This window comes from Brassica rapa, chromosome A07 (genome assembly GCF_000309985.2).
Source record: "Brassica rapa cultivar Chiifu-401-42 chromosome A07, CAAS_Brap_v3.01, whole genome shotgun sequence".
Classification (NCBI taxonomy): domain Eukaryota; kingdom Viridiplantae; phylum Streptophyta; class Magnoliopsida; order Brassicales; family Brassicaceae; genus Brassica; species Brassica rapa.
Window position 1 is genome coordinate 24655733 of NC_024801.2, and position 22185 is coordinate 24677917.

At 32.2% G+C, this 22185-nt stretch overlaps 3 protein-coding genes and 1 long non-coding RNA gene across 4 annotated transcripts; all 4 read left to right on the plus strand.

The window, feature by feature from the left end:
* Positions 1 to 1840: 1840 nt before the first annotated feature.
* Positions 1841 to 9356, plus strand: LOC103831527 (putative protein NRT1/ PTR FAMILY 2.14). Its single transcript, XM_009107410.2, has 5 exons — positions 1841 to 4090; positions 4745 to 5219; positions 5305 to 5522; positions 5931 to 6490; positions 6640 to 9356. Exons 2-5 carry the CDS (start codon positions 5135 to 5137, stop codon positions 7430 to 7432), a joined length of 1656 nt encoding a protein of 551 aa, XP_009105658.1. The 5' UTR covers positions 1841 to 4090; positions 4745 to 5134; the 3' UTR covers positions 7433 to 9356.
* A 2202-nt stretch (positions 9357 to 11558) lies between these two features.
* On the plus strand, positions 11559 to 16469 carry LOC103831529 (protein NRT1/ PTR FAMILY 2.13). The gene is made up of 4 exons (XM_009107411.3): positions 11559 to 11967; positions 12568 to 12785; positions 14671 to 15236; positions 15444 to 16469. The coding sequence occupies exons 1-4, from the start codon at positions 11775 to 11777 to the stop codon at positions 16333 to 16335; spliced, it is 1869 nt and encodes a 622-aa protein (XP_009105659.1). The 5' UTR covers positions 11559 to 11774; the 3' UTR covers positions 16336 to 16469.
* Positions 12792 to 13326, plus strand: LOC103831528. The gene is made up of 2 exons (XR_625878.2): positions 12792 to 13042; positions 13115 to 13326. It is a non-coding gene; the product is annotated as an uncharacterized LOC103831528 (long non-coding RNA).
* Positions 16470 to 16809: 340 nt separating the features above from the next.
* Positions 16810 to 21493, plus strand: LOC103831533 (thioredoxin H8). The gene is made up of 3 exons (XM_009107415.3): positions 16810 to 20524; positions 20742 to 20864; positions 20995 to 21493. The coding sequence occupies exons 1-3, from the start codon at positions 20333 to 20335 to the stop codon at positions 21133 to 21135; spliced, it is 456 nt and encodes a 151-aa protein (XP_009105663.1). The 5' UTR covers positions 16810 to 20332; the 3' UTR covers positions 21136 to 21493.
* Positions 21494 to 22185: the final 692 nt, after the last annotated feature.

Consider the following 22185-nt stretch of genomic DNA (forward strand, 5'->3'; position numbering starts at 1 on the left):
GATTCAGGGTGCGGGAGAGACCGTGAGGTGGAGAGAGCAACCATTGCATCAGGTCTTGCCAACTGTTAAGCGTGAACCCCGTCTGACCAAGCCGCTGGAGCAGCTGAGACCAGACCTGAGTAGAGACAGAACATTGTAGGAACAGGTGATCTCTAGTCTCAGCCGATTGACCGCAAAGAGAGCAAGATGGGTCGATAGCTGGGTTCCATAGAGCCATCCTGGTCTTGAGTGGGAGACGATCCAGGTTGCAAATCCAGAAGTGAAACGCATGCTTAGGGACTGCGAATTTAAACCAGACCACTTTCTTCCAGTTAACCTTAGGAGGTAAAGCAGTTATAACTTATTACCAATTAAAACCCATCTACAGTTCATGTATTATTTGATCTTATCACCTAGTAACATAACTAAAAGAAAATACTATATAACAGAAAAGTACGTATAAAGGTCAAGAATGTGGTATAACGAGTCAACATTACTATCTTGAAACTCTCACACTTATCTCTTTGTGTTTGTCACTTTCTAATAGTGTTAAAGGCCTTACAAATTAGGCCGAATCTCTAGATGTAGCTTTCGGTTTAGTTAAATATTATACTATAACAATTTCAGTTTGTACATAACAAATCATCAATTTGCCAACCTCTCTTGTATTAGTTTTTGCAGATGCACTGTACTCTTATGGATATGATAAGCAAAACAAAATCTCATAGAACTACAATCTAATACCTTTTCCGTTTTGTAAAAAATGTCATTTTGACATTGTTACACAAATTAAGAAAGTACTAGAATGATTTATGTTTTTATTAATTGAATCTATTCAATAAATTTGAATCAAATAAATTTATTATAAAATTAATTCATTTTATAATTAGTATTAAACTTAAAGTAAATATAAATTATATCAAAATTTTAAAATAATACTTGTAGTAATTGTATAGTAAAAAGTGTTAAAAACATTTTTTATAAACACAGATGGAGTATTCTTTAATATTCCTTCTGTTTCAATTTATTTGGTGTTTAAGGAACTTTTGTATTATTTCAAAATAAATGATGTTTTACTATTCTAAATAAAATTTAATGTCATTTGAAATTTATGACCAATTACAAAATATCATATTTTTAGTGGTTAAAATAATTTTTTTATAGTACTTTTATGTAATCAAAAGAAATGATATAAAAAATTATATTTTTTAATTTTTGTACAAAAAATTTAAACATCAACTAAAACGAAACATGATTAGTCTTCAGACGTGTACATTTTACAGCTTAACTTTTAAACAAAAAGGAAATTATTACCAAGCACTATATTACAGGTGATGATTAAGGTGGTGATTGTTAAGTTAGTTTCTAGATTTTGGATTTTGGTTTTTAGTTTTTGGTTTTTAGATTTTAGATTTTGAATTTTTGTTTTTTGATTTTGCAGTAAATTTTAGTTTTTTGGAAAACATGAATCGTGATTTTAGATTTTAGTTTTTAGTTTTTGCTTTTTTGCTTTTAAAATAACAAAATAAATATAAATATCTTGACTTTTAAAGTGTATTTAATTATAGACAATGAATAATTGATTTTATATTAACATAATCAAAATATTTATATTTTAAAATAATATGATAAAATGCATAAAATTTATGTAGTTCGAAAATTAAAACATACAAAGTATTGGCTAGATTATTAAATAAAAATTACAGTGTAATAAATGTATAATACATTGGCAATATTTTGTTTTGGATATTAGTCTTTTGATGGGAATATTGATTTTGATTTTTAGATATTAGTTATTTGATTATTCCGTAAATATTTTGTTCTTCCGAGTTTGATTTATTATTCATCTAATCATTTTCAAAATATGATTTATAAGTAAATTAGTTTTAATACATGTGACAATACGAAATCAATAAATAAAAAATTAAGGATCTGTATATTATCAATAAAAATATGCAGATTGGTTTATTTTTGAAACTAAAAATAAATATTTTATTTTAATTTTTTATATTTTCATATTAGGTTTTAGATGTAAAAAAGTATTTAGCTTTAGTGATCTGGAATTACTTACTATTTTATCACTAATATTTTATTATTAATTTTATTATATTAATACATAAATGTACAAATACCTTAATAATAAATAAAAAATAAAAAATAAAAAACCACTAATGACAAAAAAATACAAAACCCACGTACATTGTTAAAAACCAAAAAATGTGTCTTTTGGTTTTTGCTTGAAAACAGGTAATTAACTACAAAATCTGATTTTTTCTATGTTTTAGGGAATCTATTTTCTCAAAATCTTGATTGGTATAAAAATGGTTTTTACAAAAACTAAAAACTGTTTGAAAAACTACAAGTAAATATGAATTTTCTAATTTGAAAAAAAAAGAACACTGACTAAACATTGCGTATTCAAAAACATATTAAAATGCAGCATGAGTCGACCGCAATAAAAGCTATCTTTTTGGGTAATGTATTTTGATATCTATTAATAGTGTTCTTAGCATTTGCACTCAGAAATTTAAGTTTTTTTTGTATCTTTTGAAAGTGTACTTAACATTTGCACCCAATAAGTATATATTGAAGTGTTATTATCATTTCGAAGATTGCCGCCGAAAAGAAGATTGCGGAAAAAAATCTATTTTAACTATGTGTCATATCTTTTCAGTTTTGAACTTTATATTAGTGTGTATTTCATCCTGAATTAAATAAAATTTAAAATACTACATGAATTTTATACATTGTATCTTTTCATTCATGAACTTTATAATAATGCATATTTCGTACTGAACTAAAAAAAATTTCAAAAATACTACATGAATTCTCAAAATTGTGCTTATATATATATGTATGTTAAAGTATTAGTCATCAGTTAATTTATCAAAACAAAATCATTTTAGATAAATTCTGTAAAATTAGAAATTTAAAAATACTACATGATTCTCAAAAAATTTTCTTACATATATTGACCGTCAAAGATGTTAATCATCCATTAATTTATCAAAACGGTGTCATTTAGATACATTTTTTAAAATTAAAAATTAATATTTTTGGGACATTCGAATTTTCACACATGTAAACAAGTGTAAAGTAAATATCAATATTAATAATAATAAATTTAAGTTTATAAAATAATGATTTTAAAAGTTAAATTTAAAACATAATAATTATAGATTTATTTGATAAAACTGAAACAATAAAAATTTGATAACATTTATTTGATCAAACTAAAACTTATATAAAGTTAATGTTCACACAATATATACAAGAAAATTATTTTGGTCTTGGTCTAGCAGTTAATCTTTTCTTACTTGTCCACGAGTGTGAGAGTTCAAACTTTCCAAAAATTAAATTTTTAATTTTAGAATTCATCGTTTTGATAAATTAACGAATGATTAATATTTTTGACGGTCAATATATATATAATCACGATTGTGAAAGTTTATATAGTATTCTTAAATTTTTAATTTTACAGAATTCATCCAAAATTATGTCGCTTTGATAAATTATCGAATGATTAACACTTTTGACGGTTATATATATAAGTATGATTTTGAGAGTTCATAGTATTTTTGAATTTTTGATTAGTTCAATATGGAATATGCACAATTATAAAGTTCGAGAATAATAAAAATGTACGACACATAAAGTTTATATGGTATTTTTGAATTTTTGTTTAGTCCAGTATAAAACATGTATTATTATAAAGTTTAAGAAGAAAAAAGCAGGACGAGTAAAATTTAGGCTGGGATATGCCATTTTTCGATGATTGCTGCCACGTAAGATTTTATAATGCATTTTAGTCGTCGTAGTCCGTAGAAAAGTTGAGTTGCCTTAGGGCCCATGTCCAACTACTATGGGCTAGTTCACGGCAGCCTAATCAAGAAGTTACGGTCTAATATCGATGTACTGATAACTCAGCCCAAGCAAAAACCATGCATAATAATGATTAATGACTAATGACTCTTGTTGTATTCCAAGGTCGATTTCTGCCCATCAAAAGCCCGGTTTTACTTTTCGTATCGTGTCACGTACAGGGGCTGATCCAGCAATGAAGGCAAATATTTTCAACATAGCTTGTCTCGCACATCAATCATATTGTATAGTAGGCCTGGGCATTTTACCCGGACCCGAAGACCCGACCCGAAACCGATCCGAAAAAACCCGGTTCGGGTAGGAACCGACCCGATCAAATTACCCTATCGGGTCTTGTTGTAGAGCACCCGCGGGTCTTGGACCCGACCCGACCCGAACCCGAAACCCGATGGGTACCCGAATTAATAATGTAAATTAAATAAAATGCATTAAGGGGTATTCGAAGACGGGTTATTTGTCTAGAGAATATGGGGGTCAACCACTAGGAGACAACAAATTGTTGTTGTATTTCGCATAGTTTAGTATATATACACATTTTAATATAATAAAAACACAAATTTTGAATAAAATTTTGAATATTTTCGGATATATATAAATATTTTCAGATATTTTTTTGTATTTTTAGGTCTTTTTTAGATCGAACCCGAACCGAACCCGACCCGAAACCGAACCGAATCCGAACCGATAAATTCTAATTACCCGAATGGGTCTAACTATCTAAGACCCGACCCGACCCGGACCCGGCACGACCCGAACCGACCCGGAACCGAAAATTTGAAATTACCCTATCGGGTCCTAAACTCTTAGACCCGAAAGACCCGGACCCGAAAGGACCCGACCCGAATCCGACCCGACGACCCGAATGCCCAGGCCTATTGTATAGATGAATAGCATAATATTTATCATTTAAATATTTTGAAAATATTTCTTCTTTCTTTTTCTAAATATATTTTCAAAATATTTATATTTTTTATCTTATGTCACACATAGCCTGATTAATTTTACTGACCATGTTATATTTGATTGACACGTATAAAAATCTTAATTTTAAACGGTTACGTGGTTTTGGAAAAAAATTTATGCAAGCCTTTTTATCTCTCACCAGTTGTCATATACAGAGGAAATCTTCTGCTATTAAATGTTGAGATTATGTACATTTATTTTCTGTTGTTCCATATAACACTTCATCTGTTTGTCAAAAGAAAAAAAAGACTTCATTTGCTTCAAACTAAAATCCAAGAGACTATTTACCTAGAAGAAAACACAAAAAAAAATGGATGAAGAAGGGACAGTTTCCTCGGATTCAACGATGAGACGAAGGAAGCCTCTCGGTTGGAAAGCTATGCCTTACATATTAGGTAATTAACTATAATCACTGTCATTTGTGTTTTTGATTTTCTGGCTTTTGGTAAATCATAGATCAAATCTATTTTGATGGTGCAGCCAATGAGACATTGGAGAGGCTTGCTTCATTTGGATTGACGTCGAATTTCATGGTGTATATGGTACGAGAATATCATATGGATCAAGTCCAAGCTGCTGCTTTAATCAATACTTGGTCTGCTCTCACCAATTTCGCTCCAATCATTGGAGCTTTCATCTCCGACTCATGCACCGGAAAATTTGTAACCATTGTTTTTGGTTCCATCTCCGAGTTGCTGGTAAAACATTTTCTTATTTTCTTTATATTCGATTGATGAGATCTGTAATCGATTATATCCTTGCATGTTCATTTGCGATTACATTGTTCTTGTCGATCACACACCAATAGACCATCCTGATTCACTGGTTTACAAAAGTAGCAAATGCCAAACGTAGGCAAGAGAGGCTTTCTGTTTGCATGTAGAATTTGCGTTCACACTTGATAAATTTATTCTTAATATATTATCAATTAAAAAAAACAAATGTAACGGCAAATGGAAACTAACATGTTTCAAATTGAGCAATATCTTCTTTTTTTTTGTTCGACAATTGAGCAGTATCCTAAAACATGAATAAATTGTAACCTTTGGGTCCACACTTGGTCTTCATGATTTTGGAAACCGACAAGAGTCTTAAACTTTCAACAGGGCATGTTGGTTTTGACTTTAACTTCTCTGATCCCTAGTCTACGACCACCACCTTGCACTACCGACCAAATCACCGGAACGTGTGTTCGCTATAGCGATCAACAATTATACGTTTTACTCTCAGGACTGTTCTTGTTATCAGTCGGAACAGGAGGAATCCGCTCGTGCAGTATTCCTTTTAGTCTCGACCAGTTTGACGATTCGACTGAAGAAGGAAGGGAAGGAAGTAGAAGTTTCTTCAGCTGGTACTATACAACTCATACAATAGTCCAGTTAATATCAATGACTCTAGTGTTGTACTTACAGAACAACATTAGCTGGGCCCTTGGATTCGCTATCCCGACCGCTCTCAATTTGTTTGCACTTGTTCTGCTTTTTGTGGGAGTTCGGTTTTATGTATTTATTAGACCCGAAGGAAGTGTGATCTCTGGGATCTTCAAGGTTCTCGTGGATGCTTATAAGAAACGTAATGCACAGCCTCCATCTGAGATTGAACATTATCGACCGTTACTAGAGACAAGTTCGCAATCAAATAAACTGGTGCTCACTGATCAATTCAGGTAAAATTCATTGTTCTATTAACATTTTTTCCTTGTAGATTTAAAGTAAATGTTGTTTTAAATTTTCAATATAAACTTTGGCACAAGCATCTATTTTACATATGTAAATAAATGTTGTTACCGAACATTTTTTTTTTCTTTGGTTACAGATTCTTGAACAAAGCTGTGATAGTGATGAACAACGATGAAGCTAGAAATGAGGAGTGGAAAATTTGCACCATGAGACAGATAGAAGACATAAAGTCTATAATAAGCATAATTCCAATATTTGCCTCGAGTATTATAGGATTCTTGGCTATGAACCAACAACACACCTTCACGGTCTCACAAGCACTTAAAATGGACCTTCGATTTCTCGGTTCTTCTTACCTAATCCCTCCTGCTTCTATAACCGTAATATCCCTCTTAACCATAGGCATATGGCTTCCCTTCTATGAAACCGTTCTTGTCCGACACATTGAATACATTACAAAACAAGAAGGAGGCATTTCTTTACTCCAAAAAGTTGGGATTGGGAACTTTTTCTCCATATTGACGATGATTATATCGGGTATTTTGGAACGAGAGAGAAGAGATTTATCCCGTGCAGGGGTAAGCAGGTCGGTTTTCTGGCTAGCCCCGCAACAAGTACTAATGGGATTTTATGAAGTCTTCACCATTGTTGGTCTTACCGAGTTCTTCAACAAACAAGTTCCAGGCAATATGAGAAGCATTGGGAACTCGTTGCTTTACTTAGGTATGTCTTTTGCTAGTTACCTAAGCAGTGCGACGGTGAGCACTGTTCACAGTGTGACTGCCCGTGGAGGAAGACAGAGTTGGCTCACGGATGATATTGATACAGGCAAGTTAGATTATTTTTATTACTTTATTGCTGCTTTAAGCACTCTTAATCTCATTTTCTTCTTGTGCTGTGCCCAAAGATATCGTTATAGAAACATGTAATAATTTTGATTATACTGGCGCTCATTTGGATTCTGAATTGTGACTCATGGCATTTTACTAACGCGTGTTTTTAAAAAATGTCAGAATCTGACATGTTTCATGAATATCCTAAATTATGGATTAACCCGTTTTTTTAATAAAAAAAAACAGAGCTTGTTTTTTTTCAATTCTAAACAAATACCACAGCTTGTGATTTGTGAGTCAGAGCACTTTCAATAAGAGTTACTGACATGGATTTTCAATACATATGTAGGTGTAAATATATAAAATAATAATATTAATTATGAGTATTTTAAAATGATGAGAACTCCACACTAAAATATCTTAAATATTTTGAGATTTTCCAATCCAATAGGTTTATAATAACTTATTTTTATTATATTTTAAAAAATTCGATGGGACACCCTTAATAAAAATGCTCTCATAATATTTTACTAACACATTTTTAAACAATTTAATAATCTTACATGTTTCAAATTTAGGAATATCCTAAAATATTTTTAAAAACTTGGTTCTCCAAAAAAATATAATACCACAATTTGTTTCTTAGGATTTCTAAAATTTTGGAAGACTTCCTAGTTATTCTGAGGTAATTTCTGAATAAGATAGAAACGAGTTTTCTTTAAAACACACATTTTCAGATTTCGGATGTCAACTTTTAACATGTCGTAAGATTTCATTGCATATTGAGTTTTTTTTTGTTTCAGTTTTTATCAACTTCAAATTTTTATTATATTTCACCAATGCTCGCAAATTCATTTTCTTAAAGTTGTGCTTATTTTATTATACTAGCAATCCAGGATTCATTCTAACTAAAAACGGAGCATGATTAGAATTCCACCCTAAAAACCTCTATTAATCATGCTCTTACTTTATCAATAATTGGAGATTCGGCAGAAACAAAAGATGGTGGAATATTCAAAACTCGGTGGGCAGTTAGATGAAGATCAACCATGTCCTTCGTGTTGTTTATCTTCTTTTGCAGTTCACGTGTTTGTAGCTCTGGTTTTGTTCATCAATTAAATACTACATAAATCCTAAGATTAAGAAATAACTTCAGAGTGAAAACTGGAAAGTATGACTAATAATATTATGAAAAAACTTTACAACATATCGGTTAGTTAAAAGAGAAGGAAAAAAAAAATACTTTTCTCAAAAGTCACATGTCTCTTGCCAGCTCGTTTGATTAATATCAGCACGAGAAGACCCACAATTCCACGACGATAACAAAATCAAATGATAGCCATTAAAGTTTATAACATTCTAAGGCGCTTAAATTGCTATAAAGAATAACTGTTCAAAACAGAAGAAAATGCCATACTAAAATTAATATGATGTGATCAGTGTATTAAATGTAGAATTTGAAAATAATAAGAGTGTAAATGGGAATGCAAATACGGTGGTCGACCAATCCTTATCATTGTCTTGTACACACTTGAAACAGAATACAAGTCAAGGAAGGTGCTTTATTGATTGCTCTTATAGCTTATTACAGCCCTGCCTTCCGAAAGTTACAGAATATTTCCCCTTCGTAGAATCTTCAACTCTCAGCTTTTTTTCATAACTTTTGTTCTAACCTAATATATTTCATATCGTAACGTGGCTTAGGCCTAATGAGTTCATCACAAACTTGAAGACATACATCCCACGCAGAAAAAAATGAAACACAGATTTATGATAACCCTTAAATGTATATGTGCTTAGTGTTATTTGTTATCATTTTACCACTGAATTATCCAAAAGGAGATATAGCCGCAAGCACTAGCTACCTCTAATCGCACTCTTCGGAAGATCAGTCTTGACAACTTTATCAATTAGAACAAAAACTTTCACAGTTAACCAATAACAGTAGAATCTCAGAATTTCAAACTCTTGAAATTTTTATCAATCAATAACTAAAATAGTGGAAGAATGAAATCAAAGACACACATGCTAGTTGATGAGATTTTTAGAAAGTAAACCTTTATCTCAATCATTGTCGACTAACAAATCAATTTTATCACGATTACACAAGCCTTTTCAACGAAACTATAGAAGCTTAACAAATGAAAAAGTAAATCAATTTCGACTATTACATCAATATTTCCAGCTTCGGTTTAATTTTTGTTGCCAGATTCATTTTGTTTTAATGAAACCAGATTCATTTCTACCGAAACCCGTCTCTTAACTTAGCATAATATAAACAAAACCACATATAGTATCAATCCAATAATGAGAATATTTTTTTGAATTTAGCTTTGCAGTATCACTAATATATATGACAGATTATATATTTTGTAGGTGCAAATATATTCCTACAACATACGGCAGTTATATCCATATAGAAGTGTTTAACAATAATGTTTCTTCCAACAGGTTTAGAATTGTATTCCCGCATTTAACATGCTCTGTTTATTAAATATGGTATACTTTACAAGAGAATATCATATCATATCATATCTCTCTCTCCAACTAAATAGAGTCGGTATATATGATCATATCAACTGCAAAATAGAAAAAGCGTGCTTTCTAGGAATTGGAGTTATCTATCGACCTCCATATACATTTTTTGTTATTCGATTGTGACCGATAACATACAGCTACGTCTTTTGATCATTCGGCTTATTGAGAAACGCGGTCCAAACACTTATGCGGCCACGGCTCAATTCCTTTGACCATGGAGAATGGTGAAAGACGCGTATAAGATGAGATGACCAAACGGTGTAGAATATCATAACCACAACAATCGAACGGTGAATTCTGGTATGGACCCACTAAAATGGTCGAAAACAAAAGTTTAATAAAGAAGAATTGAAGAAACGACAAAACGGGCTTGTTTAGAAATCGTGTGGCTCGTGCATGCGACAGTGTTAGGCACTTGCATTTGCCTAAAAGGCGAAAAAAGCCTACCTCATCTTTTCGAACTTATCTATCAGTTTCTGTCTCCACTCACTGATTTTATGTTCGTATCCAATTTGAGTTCTACAAGATTAGTCTAATTTTTGGCTAGCTCTAATACAAAAAAATATCATAGATTAGTTATAACTTCAATATATGTAAATGTTTTTTAATACTGATTTTATTTCTGGTTATGCAAAATTACTGTAAGTTAATATATATTCTTTTTTGCATACATAAAACATAACACTCAAACATAATAAATATGCGGAGGATTGATCTTTTGGAGGAGATAGATATTCCAAGTCCACTGGTTGTGGAGTCTTTCGGTCTCAAAGGTCATAGTGATGGTTCATAAAACACAACGATATACTCACTGCATTAGGTGGGATTTACTTTCAGGATGATGAGGTTGTGTTCTGCTAATTAATATAGGGTTTGCGAGGGAGTCTTTCTCATTTTGAGTTGAGTATCATACGATTAATTTTGACTGTCATGATCTTCGCTTTTTCCACACATCTAGACGTATTCCTGGATGATTGTTATTTTCATTGTATTACCACAGACTTTAAATACTAAAACTGATCGTTTAGCATGTGACTTGTAGTGTTGGGATGGGTTCTTATGAGTTTGTAATTGTAAAATTTTCGGTCATTTATGTAATTTAAATTATTTTGTTAGTAAAACAAAATTTTGATCCGCATGTGGATTTAAGTGCGCATAATTTTTTGATGTCTTGTCTATCATTTTTTCATTTCTGTCTTTGAATTTAAAAAGTTTATGTATCAAAACGTTAAGAAAATTAAGCAATTTTTAACTGATTAATCGGAAAACACACAAACATTTATTTAAGAAAATTAATGAAAATTATTCACTTAGTGGTATATTAGCTATGATATATCATATTAATTTTAGGTAAAAAATGTCATACTCACATCCATATATCATGCCATATATGATTGATATCATACATAAAAATGCGTGAAAGTGTCATCATCCATACGGGACCACATCCATCAAAATTACTGTACGGTATAATCATCTTCGAAATATATGTATTGTACCGCAACAAATGTATGAAATATGGAAGGTCACAATACGTGGAACAACAATATTACGTACTATGTAAGAAAAAAAACATAGCACTAAAATAGCTTTCTTTTTCCAACTTCTCACGTGAAGGCTACTAGTGGCGAACGTCATTCAAATTCGCCCACACCCTTATATATATATATGTACGCACACTTGCACATTACACTCATAAAAGCTTCTAACGGAGAGAAAGTGTACAAGTAATGTGCCCGCTCTCAACCTTTATCAATCACTTAATGTGATTACCTTGATTTGTTTATATATTGCAAGAGTGAGAATCGCATCTCACAATTCCACCCTTAAAATCGAAGTGAGAACATTCTGAGTGTGTGCAAAAAAAAAAGAGAGAACATTCTGAGTGTAGTCTCCGAAAATGGGTTTGAAAGATACAAAGGATGGTACTTCGTTGCCACGATCGTCCCCTAGTTTCTCCAGAGCTACAAAACCGTCGCCTGAGATGCATGCTGTCAACTCGTACAATCCTAAAAGTACGTCGGATTCTTTTTCGGATGGTGAGAAGGTTGAGAAAAAGCCTGGAGGCTGGAGAGCCGTCACGTTCATTTTAGGTATAACTTGTTTGGTATACATGATCGTAATTTATTTGAAGTTAACCTAATCCTTGACCTCTCTCTCCTTTTCTCCATAACTGCACATATAATTCTAGAAATAAGTGAATATATATATATATATATATAACTATAGAACCTTGACATATATTATTAGCCGTTTCAAGATCACGTTTTTTCCTAAATCCTTTCATATAATAGGCAGAAGAAGAAATAAGAATTATATATTTATCATATTTGCTGTTAGTTAAAGCAAAAAGGAGAAGCAAAGAATGGGCGTATAATATTTTCAGCAGATCAAGAACTATTTTTTTTTTAACCACAACAGATCAAGAACTATTATTAAAAATTTAAGTTTTTTTTTGTAACTTGGGCAAAAGAAATTAAGCTTTTCTCCGAAAGAACTATATCATACTATATTTTAGCAAAATATCGTACTATATTCTCGTAACCGTCGGTTCATCATGTTTGACACTCGTCCATTTAACTACTTTATAATCGAAAGTCGAAACGGAAAGAAAATTGTTACATAATTATTTTTAATAATCACGTTTGTTAGTTTATTTTCTGACAATTTAAAAATAAAATGGATTAAAACAGGAAATGAAACGCTTGAGAGACTGGGAACGATTGGGTTGTTGTCAAACTTCATGGTGTATCTAACCAGAGTGTTCCACTTAGAACAAGTCGACGCTTCAAATGTCATCAACATTTGGTCAGGTTTCACCAATCTCACTCCTCTCGTCGGCGCGTTTATCTCAGACGCTTACGTCGGCCGTTTCAAAACCATTGCTTTTGCCTCATTCGCCACCCTCCTCGTGAGTCTTAGTTTTAATTCTTTAATTTACTTGAAATCATAAACTAAGGTGTCTACAAATTAACAATAATTTTTGTAACTAACAATACCATATTATTGACTCTTAACATACTAACTAGGTAGAAAATTCTATTGTCACACAAACTAATGTGTCTACAAACACACACTTACGTATGAGCTATACTAGTATATGATGTTATGTGGTGAAGATACATGATACTTGGCACATAATTTCGTCGCGCACGTGGAAGCGATAAGGTAACTACGTTAGGACAAGCTTTATTTAATATATATTCAGCAAAAATTATAATATGAAAACTCAAAATATAGGTCTGTGTACAGTCTTCTGTTCCTATTTATTGCCTCTGTATTGTACGAAAACGCATGAAATTATAGAGGGACCACGAAGCTATCGAGGACGATAATATGTGAATCAAATGAAGAAAAGCATTCGTTGGTACATAAATTATTGTCGGTAACTTGGGCTTACTTTATATATCACCCATAGTTTTTTTTATAAGAAAAAACAATATATTCTCTAACGGAAACAACGTTGATTGTTGTTTTGATAAAAAAAAAAACTGTGATTATTTGGTTACACATTCCATTAACGAGTTACGTAATACAACAGAGTTTTATCGTGAAAAAGAGAAGTGCGTCGAAAAGGACGAAAATGTACAAGTGGTCGATTTGATAATGGCAGTGTCCAATAATTGAATCTCCAAATGATATAGCTAACTGAAAGATGTGTAGATTTGGTCTATCACAGTGACGTAACGTAGCGTATGAAATAGTTACTTTACTAATGTCTCTTTCATTCATTATTATAGCATTATGAGCGCATCTACTTGTTCAACTTCTCCTTATTTTGTCTTTTGTTTTTTGCCTTTTTCATAGTAATCTAACCTAAGGAACCTAAACTACTACCATTGACAACTCGTATTACTATATTTGGATTATTACAACAAATTATTATATCAGGTATCATTATTGGTGTCCCTTAGGTTGAGGCTCTTAAATGTAGGTTCCCTTAACTTTTAACTAAAAACGCTAAGAGATTTTTCTCAAGTCCCTTATTTAAAGACCGTTCCTTAGTTTTTTTAGTTAAAAGTTAAGGGACTCTACGCTTAAAGACTCAATTTAAGGGACACCAATAATGATGCCTTTAGGTTCTACATCATGATCAGCTCGTCACCTTATAATAATATACAGTCAAACCTAATTAAGACTAGCGTTAACTTAAATAAATTGTTGTTTGTATTTGATATTATAGCTTCAATCTATCTCACAATATTGTTTTTCTTTCCATGTACTCAATTAAAGTAGTATACATTTTTAATCATAATGAAGTCAAACCTAATTAATATTAGTGTTAACTATATATTAATTACTCACTTTATTTCTAAAATATGCATATTTTGTGTTTTACTCATAATAAGAAAACTTGTTTAAAAACACATATTAAGAAAACATATTAAATTTTGATAATAAATGCATTATTTTCTGTATTTACTAATTTCTTATAATTCTAAACCAATATTATTTCAAAGTACATTTTTTGAAGTTTATAATTTACCATTATTAACTAATCAAATTTGTATAAAAAACATACATCTTTTTAAGATAAATTTTTATTTTAATACATTTATGTTTTATGAACAAATGGAGCTTTTGTTTGTATCTGATTGCATAACTTCAATCTATGCCACGTTAGTTATTGTTTGCCTTTTCAAGATTAACTATAATAACGATTCGATTCACTTTCAAGGTATACATAATCATAACTAATGATTAATCGGTCTGAAAACGAATAATGAGTTGGTTTTTCTTTTACATCCGAATAATGAGTTGATAGTAATGTATAATCAATCATTTTAAATCTACAGGGACTAGTGACATTGACACTCACAGCATCGCTTCCTCAACTCCACCCAGCAACATGCAACAGCAAAGATCCAGTCAGTTGCGGCGGTCCGAACAAGCTTCAGTTCGGGATTTTGCTATTAGGTCTCGGTTTCCTCTCCATAGGGAGTGGAGGAATAAGACCATGTAGCATCCCTTTTGGTGTTGACCAGTTTGACCAACGAACCGAGGAAGGGATTAAAGGAGTAGCAAGTTTCTTCAACTGGTATTACATGACTTTCACTATAGTTCTGCTTATTACACAGACCGTGGTCGTGTATATCCAAGACCAAGTCAGCTGGGTCATCGGCTTTAGTGTACCCACTGGACTCATGGCATGTGCGGTTGTTATGTTTTTCGCCGGAATGAAGCTTTACGTATACGTTAAACCTGAGGGAAGTATATTCTCTGGTATAGCTCAAGTTGTTGTGGCAGCTCGTAAGAAGCGAAAGATGAAACTCCCTGAGGAAGACGACGGCACTGTGACCTACTATGACCCTCCTGTCAAAGAAAGCGTGTTATCCAAGTTACACCATAGTAACCAATTCAGGTACTTTTTCTATTCATTTAGGTTTTGACTTATAAATTACTGCATGGTTTCTTTTACTGAATATATGTTCTATATAAATTATTTGTTATTTTTACAAAAATGAAAATCGAGTGTGTTATTTTCAGAACAATATGTACTGTTTTAATACAATTTTGGTTTTTAAAAAAGCACATAAACTATTATCTAACTGAAATTGCATAAAATCAGGTTTCTAGACAAAGCGGCGGTGATAATAGAAGGCGACCTAACACCCGAGGGAGTTCCGGCCAACAAGTGGCGGCTATGCAGCATTCAAGAAGTGGAGGAAGTAAAGTGTTTGATCCGAATAGTTCCTGTTTGGTCGGCCGGAATAATATCACTCGCGGCAATGTCACAGCAAGGAACGTTCACGGTCTCTCAAGCTTTGAAAATGGACCGACATATGGGTCCTAACTTCGAGATTCCGGCCGGTTCTCTCTCCGTCATCTCTCTCCTCACCATCGGCGTCTTTCTTCCCTTATACGACCGTGTTTTAGTCCCGTTTCTCCGCCGCATCACCGGCCATAAATCAGGTATCACACTCCTCCAACGTATCGGGACAGGCATCGTTTTCGCTATCCTTTCCATGATCGTTGCTGGGCTCGTGGAGCGCAAGAGACGCATACGCTCCATCAACGCCGGAGATCCGACAGGTATGACCCCGATGTCAGTGTTTTGGCTCTCTCCTCAGCTAATCCTGATGGGACTATGCGAAGCGTTTAACATCATCGGACAGATTGAGTTCTTCAACAGTCAGTTTCCGGAGCACATGAGAAGCATTGCTAACTCCCTCTTCTCTTTGTCCTTCGCCGGTTCGAATTACCTTAGCAGTTTGATAGTGACGACGGTTCATAGATTCTCCGGTGGTCATGACCGTCCTGATTGGCTGAACAAAAATCTCAACGCGGGAAAATTGGATTATTTCTACTATCTGATCGCGGTTTTGGGTGTGTTTAATCTGGTTTACTTTTGGTATTGTGCTCGTGGATACCGGTACAAGGTCGGTTTACAGATGGGAGATTTCGAGGATAACAAGAGTTTCTCTGATGTTGAGATGAGTTCCAAAAAACAGCTGAAGTGATTTAATAATGTCGCTGGGAACAAAAAGAAGATGATCGATGTTGTTTTATAATTACTATTATGACAATGTATCTATTATGTAATATACAAGAACTAGATTATATAATCTATTTTACCTTCTGTTTTTACCAGATATTGAACTAGATTGCTAGAGCACCAGCGTCAACATGTTTCTTAGACCAACCGCAACAGCGGATTTTATGCCAAAATCTTTAGCAAAATAATATTAAGATATTTAGTGGGTCCCCTATTTTATTAAGGATTGTGCCACAATTGACTCTTCCAGTCCTCATTTACGGACCTCATTTCTGATAATCTCTTTACTGTGCGCGGACTCCACTGTTGCGTGGGAGCCTGCGATTAACCAATCTTTTTTTTTTTAATTCAGATAAAAAAAAAGAAAAAATAATAAAATATTCTAAAAAGTGTTGTTAAGGATTTTCTGTTAAGGACTTATGGTTGTGGGTGCTCTTAATAAGAGTTTCTTATCATTTAATATTAATATAATTTGATATATAGTTAATTTTGAAATAATTATAAAGTTAAGCCATTAATAGAATGACACATTGTAAAGTAGTCTCTCATCATTTTTTTCAAATATTTTTTATGAGAGATTTTCCTCGGACCCATTTTCCTCACCTCAGATCTACTTTTTCTTACTTTTTGATCTTTTTTTATATTTATATTGTCAAAGACTTGGTGAAAAATGAATGGATAAAATAATTTTAATTGTTTTGAAAATCAAATTGAATATTGATTTGAAAAAAAATATTGATTTGGGATTTTCATTGATTTTTGTTAAATAAATTATAAATGTGTAAAAAGAAAAAAATAATAATTTGAATGCTTAAAAATTATATAATACATAATTACGAAAAAAAAAATAGAATTAGATAAATCATAATAGTAACATATTATATAAATGAATTTAGTTATACACATGATCAGTTTTAAAAAACATGGATAACATGACACTCGCATGAAATAAAATTAACACCAAATGAAATCACATAGTGATATTTAGAGAAGGAAAAAACTAAAAAACAGAGGAAAGCATATATGGATATAAAGGATGGAACACGGGAATGTATATCACATGTATAATTTACTTCTTTTTTTTAAACACTATTACCGAATAAATATAAGGTGATTACAAGGCTAGTTTCAATAGAAACCGAGGAACAGCATCAATCAAAGCTTAAACAAAAATGTGACTAAGCTAAGATGGAAAACCAACAGCAATATAAGATTGAAAAAGTTCCTCCTTAATCACACTTCTAGCTATAAAATCACACTTCTAGCTATAAGCTTTGCACCAATGATATGTTGATGAGAATGAAATTGAACTTTCCAGAGTCAACAATATCTTGCAGCCAAGCTAACAAATGGGAGGAGTAGAATTTAAGGGAAGGCCAAGCTGATGGTTTGGAGACTGCACCAATAAGATCATGGTCATCACTAGCAAATATGATAGCATTAAAATGGAGATTCTTCATGCTCTCTAAAGTCCAACTCCAACTTTCAAAAGATACTTCAATCCTGCTATTGATTCCAACAAAAGATCTCATACCATTCATAACAATTTTTTCATCACTATTTCTGAGAATCCAAAAGGCTCCACTCTGAAAATTATTTTTGTCCCAAGCAGAAGCTATATCTTTGGACCCTGTGCATAAGCACCACTTACACTTGCCCAAAGATGGGCCTGGCTATATCACATTTTAGCCAAGATTTTGGAAGAGGTTTCCAACCAAAGATAATTTTTTGTTCTCTTGAAAGGTCAATGGCTTTTGCTTGAAGATCAGCATTCTTGATGAAGAACCAATGATCCACTTCTTCAAAAATAGTCTTAGTAAACGAGGATTCTAAGGAAATCTTTCCTTCAAAGAGAAATTTTTTTTGGTTCTCCCAAATAAACCATATGATCTAAGGGCCACTTCTTTTAATGTATTCAGGAATGAGGAGTTTGTTCCTTGTCTTTAAAACATAGAAAATGTTGGAATAGACTGAGGAAGAATCAAAGCCATTAGGTGGATGAAGAAAACAACTATTTATCCAAGTTTGTCTCCCAACGGTACAAGAAAATAGGACATGATTTAAGGATTCATCTTCCAAACTACATATTTGACATCGAGTATCAATTTTCATACCACGATCCGTAAGATTGTCCGCAACTGGCAAGGTTCCACTGATCTGTATAATTTACTTGTTAAATACTCTTTTCGTTCGAAAATATCCATATTTTCAAAAAAAAAAAACTCTTTTAAAAGGATATATTTTACATTTTAATGTATTAATTAAAAGTAAATTGTAAATTTAAAAATATAATTATAGTTATCAAAATATATTGGTTAAAAGTTACGAAAATGGTTAATTACAAAAAATAATGTATTGGTAATTAAATATCATATGTCTTTTTAATATGTGTAAAAATTCTACAACATATACTTTTTGAAAAGAGAGAGAGTATAATTAAGTAATATACATCATAAATAATCTGAAAATAGAAGGGATGAATTTGGCACTGCTATTTGGAAGATAAAAATAGAAACCAATTTTACATAATTTTCTTTTAAAAGTTATTCTTCGAAATTGTGCATATGATTTTAAATCCTAACAGATAAAAATTAAGGTTGTATATTTTTTCCTACCAAATTATTGTCAACTTTTTAATTTGTATATTTTGTCAAAGTACTGCCTAACGAAAACTAAGATTTATTGTTTCGCATATATTATCGTTAATTAGTTTATAGTAGTAATAATTAACTATTAAATACAAACCATATTTGAATTACGTAAGAACCTATTAGTATATTATTACTATTAAATTGAATATCAGATCCAAAACATATATGAATTAAGCAAACAATCTATCATGCATATATTGTGTCTGCCTTTTTGCGACATGTATTCCATCATTCATTTCATCTACACATATTTCCGTTTTATCATAGATTCATGATTACTAAATTAATATTCCTGTTTGCTTTAAACTTTATCTTTCTACCAAGAAATTATTATTAAAAAATAAGTTTTTCATCCACCAACAAAAACCAAAAATAACCTAATTAAAATCATAGGCTAAGTAGGGAATCATATATTATGGAGATTTGGAATCCTTCCTTTCAAACAAATTCATGGCCGTAAAAAGGTCAAAAACAACTGCTGCCTCCCTTTTTCTCCATTTATGAGTATAAAAAAACAGAAGTCGCACTTGGAGAGAAAGATAAAACTTTATGCACTAGCAGCACTTGGGGAGAAAGAAAAAGGACTTGTGGAATCTTTAGTGTATGTTGTTTCATCACAACTTTTTTGACAGCATTTTTTCTTAATCACAATTAAAACTTGCCTTTTAAATAAATATATATCACGTGAATTTATTGTCTGCTTGCATAGTATACTTTTTAATTCTAGGATACATTTAATAGTTAATACATGCGATCAATATAGAGTTAACAACAAAATAAATGAATTAGCAACTGGTAAGCTTCAACCAATTCGTTGTGATTTTTTTTGTTGGCAATTCATTGAATCATTGGTTACATTTTACTTATGGCTTGGAAGATAAAAGTTTCTAGACACATTTAAAAGACAAAATGATGTTTTATTAAATCATGGAAATTAGTATAGACTTTGGTTTGAGATTCTCCGTTTATTAAAAGAAAAAGTTGGTAAGCATCTTTAAAATTTCAATTACAAATTTAGAGTCTTCAAGAACTCAACTAAGACAACTTGATCTTAAAATGAGACTTAATCATTTATTAAAGTTGGTTCCCAAAAATACTTTTGTTGGAATAGTTTTGTGCGACGACATGTACTCTTACAGCCAACAGGTATAATGTGTACAAATTGGTGACCGTTTAAGGCCACTAGGTCGTCCACAATAAGAATATCTCAGGTTATAAAAGCCAACTCTTCCTCTCACCTTATGCTCCAAGTGAAAGAGCAACTCTTCTCAAAACTATTTGCTCCTTTCTACATAGAGATAAAGCGAGACAATGGGTGCTAATGTTTCTTCGCCAGACCAGAGGTATTCAGTGACGGCCGACCTCCCTTCCAGGAGGCCATGGACACCTCGCTTCGAGTCCCATATTTCTCCTTACAAAGTCAATATCCCCCTTATTGTGGAAATCAAGAACAAGAATCAGTGGAAATCTCGGCTCAACAGTCTCAAGCACACCAACAAGCTGGTAATATATCATTTCATGCGCTTTCTAAGTTCTAACGTATAGATTATTTCTACTTTTTATTGAGATTTCTTGTGCTGCAATGGTGGAGGTTTGAACTGGGGTTTTCCTTGATAAGTTGGAGACACTCTACCTGCTGAGCCAGTGAAACTGATCTTTTTACTAGGCTTAATTTGAGTATATAATAATGCATATCCAGTTCTGGTATTTATATATATAGTTTGTGATCGAGTTCACGGCCAAATGGTGTGGACCTTGTAAATCCCTTGAGCCGAAGGTTGAAGAGTTGGCGGCTAAGTACACAGATGTTGAGTTCGTGAAGATTGATGTCGATGTGTTAATGGTAATACTTAATTAATCCGTTTGCTTTCCTCCTCGTCTTTCTCAAAGTCTAAAGAACAATATCATTGAAAATATGTCAACAAAAGTTTACGTTGCCTTTGAGTTGTAAAATAACAATTACTTGAATGCAGAGTGTGTGGATGGAGTACAACCTTCATACTTTGCCTGCGATTGTATTCATGAAGAGAGGCCAAGAAGTAGACAGAGTTGTGGGTGTGAAGTTTGATGAATTAGAGAGGAAACTTCACAAATACGCACAATCCTTCTTTTGAAAAATATGAAGCTTTTACTTGCATGCATCATGCATGATACCTTATGCCAAGAATAGTATGCTACTTATATAAATAAATGTAGCTCCTCATGCATGATCACCATATGCCAAGAATAGTATGCTAGTATGCTACTATATATAAATTAATGTTTGAAGGAGATTCAACAAAATAAACATAATTTGTGTGATGTAAGTTTGGATTTGCATGTCTGTACCTGTCTCGTGTAATAAATTTATGACTACTGATTTCTATGGCTATATATCTTTATTCTTTTTTTTTGACACGAAAAAGTATTTCTTGTTCTCCCCCCAAACAACCTTAATCAATTTCTATATATGCACCGTTAATTTAGTTTTTATAGCTGATGCCTTTGGATCGAGCCAAGCTTGTTTTTAGGGTGGTCAATATGGGATTAGGGATGTAAATGAGTACATGAAAAAAAATCAGATGAACCAATGATATACTATCATTTTTGTCGAACGAGAAACAACTGGACAAAACATTTAGAAAACATGACGTACAAGAACAAATATGTAGTGCTTAAAACTAGTATAATCAATATGTCTCAAAATACACATTTTCAATCCAGGTAAAATTATAAAGAGAATACTCGCATGTTCTTTCTTACGTTGCCGCTAAATTTAAAAGCTGTGAATGGGCATTGAAGAATAAGAGAGTCGCTGACAAAAAAAAAAGAGTAAGAGAGCCATGCATTTGGAGGATTTTATTTTGCAGCTGCTTAGTTTCGGGGGTAAGAGACCAGGATTAATCATTTTCTAAGTAAAGGGGTAAAGTTCATAGCGAAATATAAGAAACCGATTCTTAAATAAGATATTTAAGAGCACCTCCAATAAAAGTTTTTAAGGAGAAGTTCTTTAAAAAAATGTCCAAAAAAAAAAAAACAAAAGCTAAGAACCAGATTCTTAAAATAGAGTTTTTAGAATTGGTAAGAACCTCTAAAGTGTATTTTTCTTATTGTCTCCTTTTGTGTTTGTGTCTTTCTCTTTTTTCCTTATCTTTTTTCTCTCTTTGTTGTTTCTTTCTTTCTTA